The sequence below is a fragment of the Acomys minous genome, assembly GCF_964271855.1.
Source record: "Acomys minous genome assembly, chromosome: 2".
NCBI lineage: Eukaryota > Metazoa > Chordata > Mammalia > Rodentia > Muridae > Acomys > Acomys minous.
The window spans coordinates 142,093,933-142,109,533 of record NC_140484.1 but is presented as its reverse complement, the minus strand read 5'-3'; the positions used below and the strand labels follow the sequence as shown (position 1 = coordinate 142,109,533).

At 50.0% G+C, this 15,601-nt stretch overlaps 1 protein-coding gene and 1 long non-coding RNA gene across 2 annotated transcripts in view; one reads left to right on the top strand and one right to left on the bottom strand.

The window, feature by feature from the left end:
* The window catches only part of PARVA (parvin alpha), a 148,242-nt gene extending 142,923 nt beyond the window's left edge, over nt 1-5,319 (bottom strand). The window contains exon 1 of the mRNA XM_084773006.1: nt 5,053-5,319. Within this exon, the coding sequence (XP_084629132.1) occupies nt 5,053-5,188 (136 nt within the window). The 5' untranslated portion in view covers nt 5,189-5,319. The remainder of the gene's footprint in view (nt 1-5,052) is intronic.
* LOC311592514 overlaps nt 1-15,601 on the top strand; it is a 256,851-nt gene that overhangs the window by 124,661 nt on the left and 116,589 nt on the right. The gene's annotated exons all lie outside the window — the stretch shown is intronic.

Genomic DNA, 15,601 nt, shown 5'->3' with positions numbered 1-15,601 from the left:
GCAAGACCCAGCCCAACATTACTAAGCCTGAGGGCTGCTGGGCCATAGACACACACTCACCAACAACAGTCATTTTCCTGCCAGCCTCAAGTCGTCTTTGACTACAACTGCCCCAGGCAGCAGGAAGCAGCTGGGGTGGGTGTTGGCCAGCGCTGTCAGAAGCCATGTGCTGCCTATTGACCCACTTAGGGCCCTTGTGTTCACTAATGGACTGAGCAGAACTGGAGGTTATAGTTTACAGAAATACAAGTAAGACCGGGCGCTTTGTTTCAAAAACCTCAACTGAGTAAGGAAGGGCAGGGCTTATTAGCCGCAAACAAGATCAGTGAGAGACAGCGTGGTACAGGTGGCAGAGTGAATGGCCCTGTGGCTGGATTAATGGGACACTATGTTTCTGCTAGAAACAGGGAGAGATCTGTGATGGGGTCCATCAGGCCCACTTCACCCCTACCCTCATCCCCCACTCCCACCTCTACCCGCTTCTTCTCTCCTCTGGAACTCATCGGCTGCTGAATATGTAAGAGCCAGCCCTCACATTCTGTGTCCTTCAGTCTTCTGGCCCTGGTGGCTGCCCTTTCTGTTCAAGTACAAGAAAGACCTTGAGTCCTTGCTTCACTCTCGCCTCTTCTGTCTGCACATTCCTAACAGTAGCTGTGTCCCTAATGACTACAGCTCCTGTCTGAAGCTCTCGTAAGCTGGGCCTGGATCCCATGCCTGGAACCCTGCTTACTCAAGAGGCTGAGGTAGGAGGATTAAAAAAAAAAAAAATTCAAGGCCAGCCTTAAGTGAAATCCAGTTTCAAAATAAAAATAAGTAAAGAGAGAGCTAGGAAATGCAAGGAGATGACTCAATAAAGAGTGGACCACACACACATGACAACCCAAGCTCGGACCTGCACCACCCACTTAAAAAGCAGGGCACACCAGCGTGCACCTGCAATCCTACCATTAGGGAGGCAGAGGCAGAGGATCCCTGGGCTTGGTGCCAGCTAATCTACCCTAACCAGTGATGGTCAGGCTCATTAAGAGAAGAGACTTGTCTTTAAAAAGTAAAGTAGAAGGCTGTCGAGATGGCTTGGCTGGGAAAGGAGATGGTTCAGCAAGCCTGGTGACCTCCTGGTGACTTCCTGCTGACCTCCACATAGGCCTATGGCAGAGTGCTCCCCAACACGCACGTCTGGAGAGCATACACTAATAAAAAGTAAAGAAAGGTCGAGAGCAATTGAGGAAGACCTTCAACACTGGCCTCTGTCCTTCACACACTTGCAAATATAAACGTATTCCTATACATATACTGTATACATGTACAGGGCAGGGGGAGGGGACAAGCTAGCCCACTGAGGCCTTGCTTAGCATGTACAAAGAAAGCCCTAAGCTGGAGTCCCAGCACCACAAAAGGCAACCACAAAATCAAGAGGTGGAGAGTGGACTCTGAGGTTAAGAGAACGTGAAGGTCTTATGAAGAACCCAAGTTTGACTCTCAGCACCCATGTGGTGGCTCATAACCATCTGGAACTCTAGCTCCAGGGGATCTGATGCCCTCTTCTGGCCTGTATGGTCACCAAACACACATGTGGTACAGACATGCATGCAAACAGAGCACTCAAACACATTTTTTTTTTAATTAAGAAACAAACCAGGCTCTAACTCCAAATGGGTTCCATTTACCTTTCCTGCCCCTTTCTGTATGGACATGGGTGTGTGTGTGTGTGTGTGTGTGTGTGTGTGTGTGTGTGTGTGTGTGTGTGTGTGTAAGCACCAGCTTTTCCCTATTGCCAACCCTCCATCCTGTGGCCTTAGGCTACACACAGCCAAGGATGGCTAACAGTGCTGCCTGACACAAAAATCATAGAGATGACTCAATGACGGCTTTCAGTCATCAGCTTTGTAGGTGACATCATGTCACAACATGGGAATGCTAGCCCTGCCTGCTATTGTAGCATCCCTTTTTGGCCCTCGCAATCTTGCCTGTGGCTCTGTAAATAACTGCATCCTTCACTGCAACGCATGCTGCTTGCATTACAGAAACCTGGCTGGGTGTCGAAGGAATGAAGAAAGGACAGACACACAGTCTAACTTACAGGGAAGCTGGGGTCAGGTGGGCCATGCGCACTCTGGTGCAGCAGCCCCACCTATGCGGTAACTCAGAACTTCAGCTGTTTTTTATAGGCAGCACAGGGGGAGCGGCTGACGAGGCTGGCCAGGCTTGGTAGGCGGTGTCTGTAGGTGAGCCGTCTCAGGCTTCAGCATCCAGGAGGAGGAAGCTTTGGTTGTTAGTTTCCACACGCACAGGCCAATTGCTCATAACACTCCTACTTGTATAAACTGTCAACAGTTACACTCAGACCAGAGGAAGGCTTTGCCGTCACTCTGAGCCTGACGTAGGGCTTTCCCATAGGTCCACGGCCTTGGTCCTTGGAGTGACTGGCTCATGTCAAACATCATACAAAAGCTCAAGGTTAGTCCGAGGAAAAGAAAGGAACAAGAGGGCGGTACGGGGCAGCAGACCCAGCTCCTCTAAACTCAACGCCAGCAGCACTGCCAAAAAAAATATCATTTCTAACCCTACAGCTTTTACTCACACACCTATCACCGTACTGTAAACTCTGCCCATGGGACAAAGTATTTTACACAGGAACTATTCTGGAAACAAAACAAACAAACAAACAAACAAAAACAGAAAACAAAAAACCCAAAACAAACAAACAAACAAACAAAACCCAGAACTTTACCCCCTCAGGACTTCATTCTCTCTACGCTCCTTCATTAATTATTTTCCAAATCCCATACAAGTTGACCTTCTGTTTCCTCAAGGCTCTGCTGAACGGAAAAGACAGGATGCCAGAGAGCCTTAAGATCATGTCCCTGAGGACCAGCTGCAGGGACAGAGGATCCTGGGCTTGGTCAAGAGAAGACTCCAGAAAGTAGGACAGTCTATTTCAAAAGGGTCAATGCCACATCAGATGCCAAGGGTCTGCATCGGGCACAGACTGATCATCTTCGGGCTGACATAAACCTTTCTCCTAGTTGGTAACAGTGGTCTGAGCGCTGCTGGCCAGTTACGAGCCTCAGGAACTCTGAGCTGCCATTCACCAGGTGGATGTGCCTATACCAGAAACACAAGCTAGGAAAAGGAGCTCCCAAGCTAGGATCTCACGATCACTCACGCACTGTACCCAGATCAATCAATGGTTTACCAAAACACCTGCCCATAATTTCCACTTCTGTGGTATCAGAGACCAGTGGCCAACTGTGGTTGCAAAACGCTGAATGGAAAATTCCAGAAGTTTTATGGTGCACACCATGCTGACTAGCATGATGAACTTTTGCTTCATTCCACACCTTCCAGCCAGGCATAGGAGTCCTGTGGAACCACATTGTATACGCTACTAGGCATTGGTAACTTTGTAGCCCTCTTTGTTATTGGTTCAAGGATCAGCCTGGCTGTCCCAACACTGCAATGCCTGTAACACTGAGTGCCACCTTTATGAAGGATCCAAGTCATCACTCTGGAATGGCAAGTCCCTTTACCTACTGAGCCACCCCAACTTCCTCATGCTAACCCCTTACTGTGCCTAGCACACAGGTTAAACTTTACCATAGATACACAAGAAAAAGCGTGCTGCTATATACCAGGCCCACAGTATTGGCCATTTGCTGAGCATCTTGGAGCAATTCCCCCAGAGATAAGGGGGAACTGGGTATAAGAGTAAGGGGGGGGGGAGCACTCATGCTGCAAACTAGACCGCAGACACTTAGCTCCGCATTGATTTGCTAATTAAGTGCCAAAGTGGCTTCCAACTTCAAAACACTAAGAACATGAGACTCTTCCTAGTCCATCACCTCTGACCCACTAAGCAGTCTCCTGAAATGATCTGGGGGGCTTGGGCTATCACACAGTGGGAGAGTACCTGCCTAATATCACTGAGGCCCTAAGATCAACCTCCAATAGCATACGAAAGAACAATCAATCAACAGTAAATGGGGCAGGCCTGTAATCCCAACTACTTTGGAAGCTGAGGCAGGAAGACCACACAGACTAAGCTCAAGGTTAGTCTGCGAAACAGAAAAGGAAAAAGTGGGTGGTACGGGGCAGCAGACCCAGCTCCTCTAAACTCAACGCCAGCACTGCCAAAAAGAAACCATTTCTAACCCTACAGCTTTTACTCCGTACTGATTTTTAGCCAGGCCACCCCAGCACTGAGGAGGCAGAGGCAAGCAGATCACTGTGAGTTTGAGGCCAGCCTGGTCTACAAAGCAAGACAACACTGAGAAACCCTGTCTCAAAAAACAAAAAACAAAACCATACTGATTTTTGAGAAGCAACACTTCATTTTATACACCCAAAAGCAAGTTGCAAACTCTGCCTACGTGAAAAAGTATTTTACACAGAAGCTATTCTGGAAACAAAAAAACAAAAAACAAAAAAACAAAAAACGAGATTGCTCCTGTTCACCCTGCTGAGAAAAAGAAAGTGATTTTTTTAAAAGGCTTGGAATGGAATGTTTGGGTTCACAGCAGGGTCATGGCCCTTAGGTGTAGTGAATTTATCCCCCACCCCCACCCCCTCCAGCCCCATCTCGTCCCGTCCTTCTCTCATTCAGTCAACTAACATTTTATACAAATCAGTACTGTCCATACAAGCTCAGGGACCCGCGAGAGATCCAAGGAAGCCAGCGCCGCAGCAATAAAGGGCCAGAAGGCGCCCGGGAAACGACGGCGCTGCAAAGACCAATGAAGGCTGAGAGCGGGGTTGTGACGGCGCCCATGAAAACTTTGCTGCAGAAACTTGGCAAATGCCAGCCCTCGGGCGCGCAGAGGGCGGGGACAGCGGCCTAGCGGAGGGTGCAGGGGACTGGCTGGGCCTCGGCTCTGGGACAACAGCCACCCGAAGCCTAGGCTACGCCTGTGGCCCAGCGATGACACCGACCCAGTCGGGGCCTGGCAGGCGACGCGGGGACGTTACAAGGTGCGCCCCGGCACTGCCAGGGGTCCCCCCACCCCTTGGCTCCTGGGTCCCCACAGCGCCGGCGGCGGCCTCGGCTGTTCCTACCTTCTTTGGCTTTCTTCCTCCGGGCCAGGGTCCCTCCGAGTTTCCCCAAGAACGAGTCATCCTTCTTGCGGGACGGAGGCGACTTGGGGGTGGGAGATTTGGGAACTGAGGGCGACTTCTGCGGGGATGTGGCCATGGCGGCAGGACCCGGAGCTGGAGCTGGGCGGCCACGGCGGGCGGCGGCGGCGGGACTGAGGCTGCGGCTTTCCAAACGGAAGCGGAATTATTCCAGGCATTTGAGGCAGCTCGCTTGCCTTTCCCGTCCCTCGCTCCCTCCCTCGCGCCGCCCTCCGCCCTGCAAGGAGCTGCTGCGCCTGGGGGCCCCTGCGCCCGGGGCTGCCCCGGCTGCAAGGATGCCCTGGCCTGCCGCTTACTGGGGGCTATGAACTCAGGGCCACGTGCATGCTGGGGGGACGTGAGGCCTAATCTGGAGCCTGGAAGCTTTCACTTCTCCCCTACTTTACACACACACACCCCACAAGTCAGAATCTGCAGGGTACTAACCCTGTGATCCTCCTATTTGCCAGTTGCCTGGGTGCACTTGCTTTACCTACTGCACAGGTGAGTCTCTGCACTGTTGGCATTCCAGTATCTTGTGTGCACGAAGTACTCAAGGAACCAACATAGGCTGTGGTCCCAACAGACTTCCCCGTTCAACTTCTGCATCAATCTGCAGACGACTTCCACCTTCTCTCCACACTCAACTGGAGCTGGAAGTCCATGACATCAGAGGCCCAGCTCATGCTTGCAAGGCATTTGTCGGTCTGGCATTGTAACTGTATGAAAGGACAAGACCAGCTGTAGAAGGCACAACATGAACTCCCGGGAAACACTCATCCTAACCTACCTAGCCAAGAGCAATAGAGTTAGTTCCAGACTCCCTTGGCCTGACATTAGATCCATACAGGGGCGGTTTTAAAGACTGCCAGCGATGTCTGAGAGACCTACTTTTATTGTGCTTCTTTGGGCTCTTGTGTTTGACTATCTCTTTCCCATACTTAGAGGGCACCTTGGCAGTACATCAGCCAGAAGAGTTGTGAGTTACAGAGTTACGGACTGTTTCCACAGCTCTTTCTCTGGCGAGGCATAAGCAAACATCTACTCCTCCTTAACAGAACACTACCAACAAACTACAATTCCCACTGAAGTCAAGCTTGGAGGACCAATGAGTTCATCAGACTTAGTTACAGAGCCTGGGTGAAGGGTGTGTGTAGCCCCCGAAAGAGCCGCACCCCTGCAAATTCCTACCCCAGCAAGGATGGCTTCTAACTGTATAAGTGGAAACCCTGTCAGCTATTTTTCAACAGCCTGCTACTCTAGCACCCCACAGCCCATGTGGAATTAGGGCAGAGTTACTTATGGGAGTTGCAAGAGAGAGTGGGCAGACCTAAAGTGAGAATCCAATAACTGTCCTGCCCCATCCTTCTATAAGGGAACGTCAATAAACAGGCCAGGTCCCTAGCAAGTTCTCACCGCTACTTAGATGAAGACAGTGGCTGTTATGCTCCGAGGAGGGTGCTCTACAACACGTACACTACACACACTGATGGACTCCCGCGGTCCGGAAGGGAGCAAGGGCTTGAACTAAACTGGAGAAGCTGTGGTCCAGCAGTTGGGCACTAGGTTGCTGATCACGCAGCAACCTGGCAGGGGCATCTGTTTTTAGCCAGAGGCATGTCGATGAGTTGATGGGGGTGGGGGTGGGGGTGGGGCACGTGTGTCTTAACTTACTTCCTGTTGTTCCAGAGGAGAACCAGAAGCAACTTGGGAAGAGAAGGGCTTATTTCACCCCTTGTGTTGTCTTCCATGGACAGAAGTCACAGCAGGAGTCTGGAGGCAGGGACTGAAAGCAGAGAGCATGGAGAAAAGCTCTCTACTGGCTTGCTTCTCCTGCCTTCCTCACTTTGCTATTATTATATAGCCCAGGACCACCTGCCCAGGCGTGGCACCAGGCAGAGTGAGATGGGCCCTCCCACATCGATCATTAATCAAGAAAATGCCTCCCAGGCTTGCCTAGAGGCCAATTTGATAGGGGTATTTTCTCTCTTATGGTCCCTTCTCAGATGACTCTAGTTAGGTTGACCAAAAACTAAGCAATACAACATGCAGTAGGAGGGACATAGGGACACAGGGCCTTCTCCCTCTCCCTCTCCCTCTCCCTCTCCCTCTCCCTCTCCCTCTCCCTCTCCCTCCCTCCCTCCCCCCCCCTCTCTCTCTCTCTCACACACACACACACACACACACACACACACACTCAAGAGACATCGAGGCCACAATGAGGTTGTGCTTTGACTATACCACTAACCCTTCTTGTCCAGGATCTCAGACACAAGAAGGCATTTTCCACATCTGCGGCGCTATAAGCTCTGACTACGGTGTCAAATCCACACAGCTCAAAAGCCTGCCGAGTCTCCATCCTGTCTTCCTCTACCAAATGAAGCAGTTGGAATAGAACAGTGATTTGAGTCTGATGGTGGTCTGGGGGAGCTACAATGTGCTACCGCCTTTTTAGAGTATTGACCAGAACTCAGAGGTTCTGACTCAATTAATGAGAAGTGAAACCAAAGAGTAAGGATTGCTAAAACTTCACATCAGGTGCTGTTCATATAAGTGGGCCAACGTGTTGGTGCTGAGTATTTAAGGCTACGTCTGGCTCTAACATTCTGTGGGTCTCTTATAAATTGTTGACAACTTTCTGTGTGCAGGGGAGATGTCCATAGCATCCTCGAGGTGATTCATGGAGATCTTTAAGTTGCCCGTGTATGCACTTATCTATATGCAACCCTATTGTTAATTTTTATGGCTTTCGTTATACTTTGAAAGCCACTCAGCAAACCTAAAAGGAAGGTCAATCTTGATGGTTTAGTGCTGCCTCCCAGAACATTAAACCAGCTGTGTTGCCAGCAAGGCTGAGCTTGTACATCGTCTCTATGGGGTATTGGAGTGGGAGCAGATGTGGCTGCTGCTAAGATTTCTGAATCTGGATGGAGACGTATTTCTCAGTGTGTGTGTGTGTGTGTGTGTGTGTGTGTGTCTGTCTGTCTGTCTGCTGTCTGTCTGTCTGTCTGTCTGTCTGGAATGGCTAGGATTGGAGAATGCATGTTGAGGCTTTTGGCATTTGGACAATAAATAGTCCATTGTCACGCCTATCAGCACAGGTTCCTTGCTTTGTCTCCCAACTTTATTCTCTTGAAGACTATCTCTGACTGAACCTAGAGCTTTGTGGGTGGCTAGCAAACCCCACAATGCTCCTACTTCTGCCCTTACAGTGCTAGGGAGCACATGGCCACACTCAGCTTTAAAAGAAAATGTGTGGGGCTGTCTTCCCCGCATGCATGTATGCACACTACAAGCATGCCTGGTGTCCTTGGAGTCCAGAAGAGGGCACTGGGTCCTCTGGAGCTAGAACTGTAGACAGTTCTGAGCTGCCACGTGGGTGGGTGCCGGAAGTCAAACACAGCCCTCCTCTGGAAGAGCAGCCAGTGCTGTTAACTGTTGAGCCATCTCTCTTGCCCCACAAATCCAGATTTTTATGTGAGTGCTGAGAATTTGAAGGCAGGTTCCAAGCCACCTCCTTAGCCTGATTAACTTTTTAAATGAAGTCATGGTCCTCTGGAGGATCTTTTCTGTGGGCCTCTTCTCTAGGTCTCTGAGTGGCCCATATTACTCAAAGATCCACAGGTCCTGAACCATCACCAAGCTTTTTTTTTTTTTTGAGTGGGATCATATGTCTTGGTTGCTTCTGCTTCTCCCAGCCATGCTCCGCCTAGTCTTGTCCCCTGTGTGTTCTAGAAGGTGATTCATGTGGTGGTAGATGACTTGGCTTTGAATCACTACCCCAGCAGGATGTCTGTGAATGGATCCTGGAGTTCTTTAGTCTCTCTGTGGCTGTCATCTCAGCCAGGTGTAGTGTACACACCTCTAATCTCAGACTGGGAGGAGGAGGCAGAGTTCTGAACTGCAAGGGCTGTGGTTTTACGTGGCTAGTGGGAAATCCCAGAGAGATGAGCCTGCAGATAACAGATGGTCCCCAGAGCCTCTACCACTTTCAGGAAGACAGCTGAGAAGTTTATAGTGGCCACCCTCCTAAAGATAAGTAATGAAAAGGTATCAGTGGTACCAAGGTGGGGCCAGGGGTTGATTAGAGCTCTAAAATAGTGACCATTCTAGTAGATGAAGGGAAAATAAAGACAATAATTAATAATAATAATACTAATACTAATACTACTACTACTACTACTACTACTACTAATAATAATAATAATAATAATAATAATAATAATAAACCACAGAGAAAATCTGTTAATAACCAACTCAGGCTAAAATAGAGTGTACAGAAGGAAAGCCAACTTTTCTTTTATGTTGTATTTTGCTTTTATTTTCCTAATCACCCAGATGGAAAGGTGGTAATGCGAAGAAGGATGAGGAAGGAAGGAGTGTTAGGCCAAATACCCTCCTCCCAAGGCTCAGGGAACATCGCAGAAAAAGGGATGGAGAGATAGTACCAGCCAGAGGCCTGAGAGGATTAAAGCAAAACAGTGCCTTCTCGACATGAGAGGCCTGCTGTACTCACGAGCTCACAGCAGCTCGGTTGCCTGCACGAGACAAATCATAGTCAGCTGCTGTGGACAATCAGAAGCCGCCCCATATTCCACACCTGGGATTAAAACAAAAACATATCCACATAACATAAATGGGGTTTTAAAGAAACCAATATTCTCACTACAAGCACCCACAGAAAAGGCAGGGAATGGTTGTGCCCTGAGGCTGAAGGGACAGACAGGAAGATTTGAAGAGCTTGCTGACCAGTTAGCCTAGCCAAGGCCCCAAGCAACCATTTCACTGAGGGATCCTGTCGCAAGGTGGTTAGGTGAAAAATGATAGAGGTAGATACATAGGTGTCCAAACTCTCACGTGCATGCATCACACACACACATACACACTCACTGCCAAGCCTGGTGACCCAAGCTCCTGGTGTCCCTGAGCTCCCAGTGTCCCTGAGCTCCTGGTGACCCTGAGCTCCATGTGGTAGGAAGCTCTTTGCTCTCCACACTGGCACCGTGAGGCTCGTACCCACCCACACCCACAATAATTAAAACTTAAAATGTAGTGAGTAAATAAAAATAAGAGTAAGCTACAAACGGGTCTGGAAGCATAATAATCACACAAAATAACAAAAAAGTCTTTGTAGGATTTAAAAACGTATAAATCAAATTAAAATATACCAAAGAGGAAGCCTTGCTACTGGGAGGTGAATAAACAGTATCGAATGCCTTTGGGTCCAGCCCTCTGTTGTGAAGAGGTAAAACAATACAGTTGATGTTAGAGCTCGACATGGCATCACCACCGGGAGGGCACTGGGAAGGGAGCAAAGGTTTAAGATAATGGGGAGAAAATTGGCATCTTGGAGCTCAGTTCAGACAGTTCATCAGCTGCGTGCATCATCTCTACCTGTCACTTGGCTGTTGTTTTTACGTTTACAGTGTTTTTCTTGTGCTTTACCATGTTCCTTTAAAACCTTCATAATGTTGAAGGCTAGCTAGCCATCTCCAGACAGACTGTAATAAACCTCTAAAGGCCCATGCCAGGGGAAGGGTCCCCTACAAGTGAATGTTACGGTTTGGACACTGTCCCCCAGAGAGTTACACAGATGGGCTTTGGGGCGGGGGATATGCTCCAGGTTCTTGAAACAGGTGATGCTTTTAGCTACCCTTCAGGAGTCTCTCAATGAACTGCACACATATGGAGGGATTCCCCCTCCTTCCCCCACCAGACATATGGAGGGATTCCACGCCCCCGCCCCCAAACACACAACACAGTAGCTGACTTTCAGCTACTGAGGCAAATCTCTAAAATCAGCAGCCGAGACATAAGTCATCCAGCAGACGAGCAGAGAACAGTGTAAGAGCAGCAGCGGCAGCTAAGCTGGGGTGTGCGAACACACGCTTACGCACGTGTAACCGCACAAGTGCTTGCGAGTATGTGTCGCAGAACATGATCCTCTACGTAAAACAGCTGCCATCGTCATCAGGTCAGCTGTGCCTCCTTTCAAGGACCCATCACAACCGGGCCTGTGGACGGTTGACCTTCCCTCCCAGGACGGGGTGGAGAGGGTGGCTGGACACTCACCTAATAGTCCAGCTGTTCTTCCCAGGCATTTATTTGCTCTTTTGCCTAAAGGCATCTGGCCTCTGGGTCTGGGGAAGTGCTAGGGTATATAAGCTAGGGAAGGCTAATGGAAGGTAGCTTTATCTATGAAACTATGGGAAGCCATAGCCCATCCTGGGTGCAGACTCGACAATGTGGCTGCTCTGAGCCCCCTACACTCCTGCTCTGTTAGGAAGCCCAGTGAACTCACGGTTTCCCAGGTGAGCTTTGGTGGAATAGCACTTTGGTTTGTCTTTGAATAGGTAGATGTTTACAGTCTCCCCCCCGGGGAGAAAACTCGCACCACAGTTCACACGCACATGGACATTTGAGTGTGTGGAGGCCACAGGAGAAACCATGTAACCCACTTTATTGTTGTTTTTGAGACTGTGGCTCTCATTGGTCTGGAGTTGTCAACGTGGCTAGGCTGGGTGGCCAGTGAGTCCCAGAGACTTACCTGTCTCCAACTCCCCAGGGCTGAGATTCACATACCAGGCACCAAGCTTTTGAGGACAGAAGGAAGCAGGTGTTGAGCCATTGTAGGCCCAGTGAGGCAAGGGTGAACACACGGATCCTGGCGGGTATTGTGCACACGTGGTCCATGTCACAGGCCATTGGACTTGTCTCTTCTTGGTTTGCTTTATAATAGGGCCTCACGCTGCAGGCTGGACTGCCACCCCCTATCTGCTCTCCTCTCTCCTCTGTCCCTTCCCAGGTCACCGTGACTTGGAACCAGGATTTCTCTGCTATGATAGTAACTCTTTCCTTCCATGCGCCATCTCCAGACTTGTGTGGCCAGCAGGAAAAAGAGAGCCTGCCCCATTGTTTGCTGGGGAGGGGCTAAAGCTACTGAGAGCAGAGACACTGCCTTTCATGGAGGAAGGCGGGAAGTGTGTGTGAGACGGAGCTAATCCTGCAGGTGGCTTCGCTGGGAAACCCTGAAGGGTGAGCCTGAAGTGTTGCTGGCTAGCTGGCAAGGAGGGGGCTGGACAGCAGCTCATCAGAGGCCAGGACAGAGAGATGAGCCCAGAGCCGTCCTTCTGCAAACCATTATCCAGGGGCCAGTTCTGGAAGGAGAACACCACATGACCTGGCATCTGCCTATGTCTTCCTTACAGACAACTGCCCCTTCTGACCTGAGACTCGATGGGCCCTTTTCTGGCTCTGCTGTTGGGACTGAGCCACCGAATCCAGTTATAGAGTTCAATGCTGGCCCTTTGCATTTTTCAAACAGTTTTTTTTTTCTTTTGAGAGTTATTTCTTTCTATGTATACGACTGTTTTCCTGCATGTATGTCTGTGCCCCGTGTGCATGCCAGATACTCATGGAGATCAGAAGAGGACATCAGACCCGCCCTCTCACCCCCCCCCCCAACAGGAGTTACAGATGGTTGTTAGCTGGGTGCTGGGAATCAAACTCAGATCCTCTGCAAAAGTAGCAAGCGTCCTTAACCTCTGAGCTATCTTTCTAGCCCTCCGTTCCCATTTTAAAACCGATGACTACATACAGCAGGAACCCTTGAGGGAGGTGGGGAGAGGGGGGAGGGAGGGGGAGGGCCCGTCCTCGGCCCCCCCCCCCCCCCCCGTGACATGTCACAGATGGAGACATCAGGGGCATCCAGTTTCTGGGGCATCCAGTGAGCAGCACTGAGTTGGAGGTAGAGTCCTGACTTAGCGGCCTCTCCCTTGGGGCTGTGTTTAGAAAGGATGTACATAGTGAGCTACTGGATTGTTCCAAAATTACTCTACTCGGGTCTTTCTTTTTTTTTGTTTACACACACACATGCATGCAAGTGCTGTACGCTCATATATCTGTGCCCACATCAAATCACTGTGGCCCTATTGTCTATTGACAACATAGAATGGGGAGGGGCCTGAAGCCAGGTGCCACCATGGCTCAGCATCAGGCTGTTGGCTCCTGTGTCTGTCACACAGGACCATGGGGGCTTCTCCAATGACTAAGATTCCCCTTAAAAGCCTGCAAGGGCCACCTCCCCTCCGCCTTTCCCCAAAATCCTCTTTCAGTCCCTCTCCTTTCACATTCCTCTGTGCTCTTTAGCACCAGGATGTGATCCTTTCTTTAAATTTTGTTTATTTATCATCGTGTGTGTGTGTGTGTGTGTGTGTGTGTGTGTGTGTGCGCGCGCGCGTGTGCGTGCAGCGATGCTCTCAGGAAGGGGTGACGATGTGTCTTCCTCTAATACTTCTGCCTCTTTCTCTTGGGACAGGATCTGTCATTGAACATGAAACTTGCCCTATTGGCTAGGTCAGCTGGGCAGTAAACCTGTCGCTATCCCACAAGTGCAGCCTCACCTGGCCTTTTCTTTCTCTTTTTCTTTTTTCTTTTTTAAAAAGATTTATTTATTATTTGTGCAGTATTCTGCCCATATGTGTGCCTGCACTCCAGAAGAGGACACCAGATCCCACCATAGATGGCTGTGAGCCGCCATGTGGTTGCTGGGAATTGAACTCGGAACCTCTGGAAGAACAGACAGTGCTCCTAACCTCTGAGCCATCTCTCCAGCCCGTGCCTGGCTCTTTCATGGATGCTAGGAATACAAACCCAGGTCTTGCCCACTGAGCCATTGTTCAGCTTCTCCTCTCATACCGCACAGAGCTTGTTGGAGACAGGGTCCTTCGTGTCCAGGCTGTCCTGGAACTCACCTTATGATGGAGGCTGACTCTGAGCTCCTGGTCCCTCTGCTTCTACCCCCCAGGTATTGGGACCACAGGTATGGCCCACCATGCCAGCCTAGGATGTGGTATGGTTCCAAGACACGTGTATCCTAACGCAGGTTCACAACTCCGTCGGCATGTGAGATAAACAAGTGTCACCTCCTTAGCCTAGGAAGGGACATAGTAACATGACACTGTCCTCTACAGAGTCCATGCTAGAGAACAGCACAGTTCAGTTACAAACAAACAAAAAAGAAAAAAAAATAGGGCATTGTGTTTTAAGTGAGATCATGACTAATGTCAGGCTACATCTGTAGTTACCCTGGTTACAGCATGCAACTCGTGACCAGCAGGTTGGACTTTGGTGAGGTGCAGCAGAGCTTGGTAACTTGACAGTTTGGGACTGTTATTTGCATATTGGAACACACACACACACACACACACACACACACACACAAAGAAGCACAAAAAACTGGGTCAAGTGGCAGCTTGGGCTGCGTTCCCAGATTTACCTTGACTGTGTACTAGCATGTTGTTTGGGAGGGCTGGTGACAGATACCCCTCCCCCCCAAAAGCAGAAAAGGAAAGTGCAGGTAGGAAGAGGCAGGAGGCTGGGTAGGATACAGGGTAGGGCTGCACAACCTGGAGGCTTAGGCCCCAGACGCTGGAGGCCACAGACGCCTGAGGCCACAGCTGGCTTGGGTCACTACTTTAGACCTAAACAATGGTAATTAGCTAAGCGCCTGAGCCTCTGTGTCTCAGGCTCATCCTCTGAAAGTTGAGACAGTGCTTACCTTAAGATTCGGATTTTTCTGCAGGATAATATATAGGCAGAGTTAATAACACCCGACAGGTGGGACAAACTGAATTCACAGTGGCTGTCAAGATAGTGGGAGGCAGGTCCAGGGGCTCCCCTAGGGAACTGTGTTGCCATGGCTTTTGCCTCTCTCTCTCTCTCTCTCTCTCTCTCTCTCTCTCTCTCTCTGTCTCTCTCTCTCTTTCTCGTGTTGAGGGTCAAACCCAGGACCTTCCCTCTTTTCTTCCATTCTTCCGTCTCCTCCCCTCACTCCTTCTGCAAAAATGGGCTGGGAGAGGGAGTGAGCACATAACCATGCCTGCTCCTGAAGGCTCAGGACGGCGCTCTGTAGGTAACAGGTAAAGAAAGGCAGAGTCTGTCGGCAACTCAGGACCATCAGAAGACAGCTGAGTCCCAACAAATGCCCAAACACCACCAGCCAAGCTCCTCCAAGGTGGCCGTCGCCATCTCTCTCTTTGACTTACAGGTCAGTGCCTACAAGGCCCTGATGACAGTGGACATGTCCCATTGGCTGCCAATGAGAAATGCAAATCCTTTCAAACAGTGGATCAGACGAAGCTTTCCCACATTCCCACTTTCCCATGATGCAGGGGGCTTGAGGGAATGTGGAGCGCTCCCAAAACTGACCCACTGATTTCCTGACATGGTCGTTCAGGGCCACTGTAAGTTACATTCTATATACATGTACATGTGCTGAGGTTGAGAATGGAGGCAAAACAATCTTGATCCTCAAAGACCATGAGTAGAAGGAAGCGGTCAGCTCTGTGCAGAAAGGCATGTCCCTGATGAGTAAGTGGGATTCAAAACCAGCCCTCTCCGGGCAAGAGGATGAGAGGACCAAGCAGGCTGGTAAGGACGGCCCCATCCCTCCCCTACAATGGCATTAAAAATAGCTCTCTTTGTTGAGGGA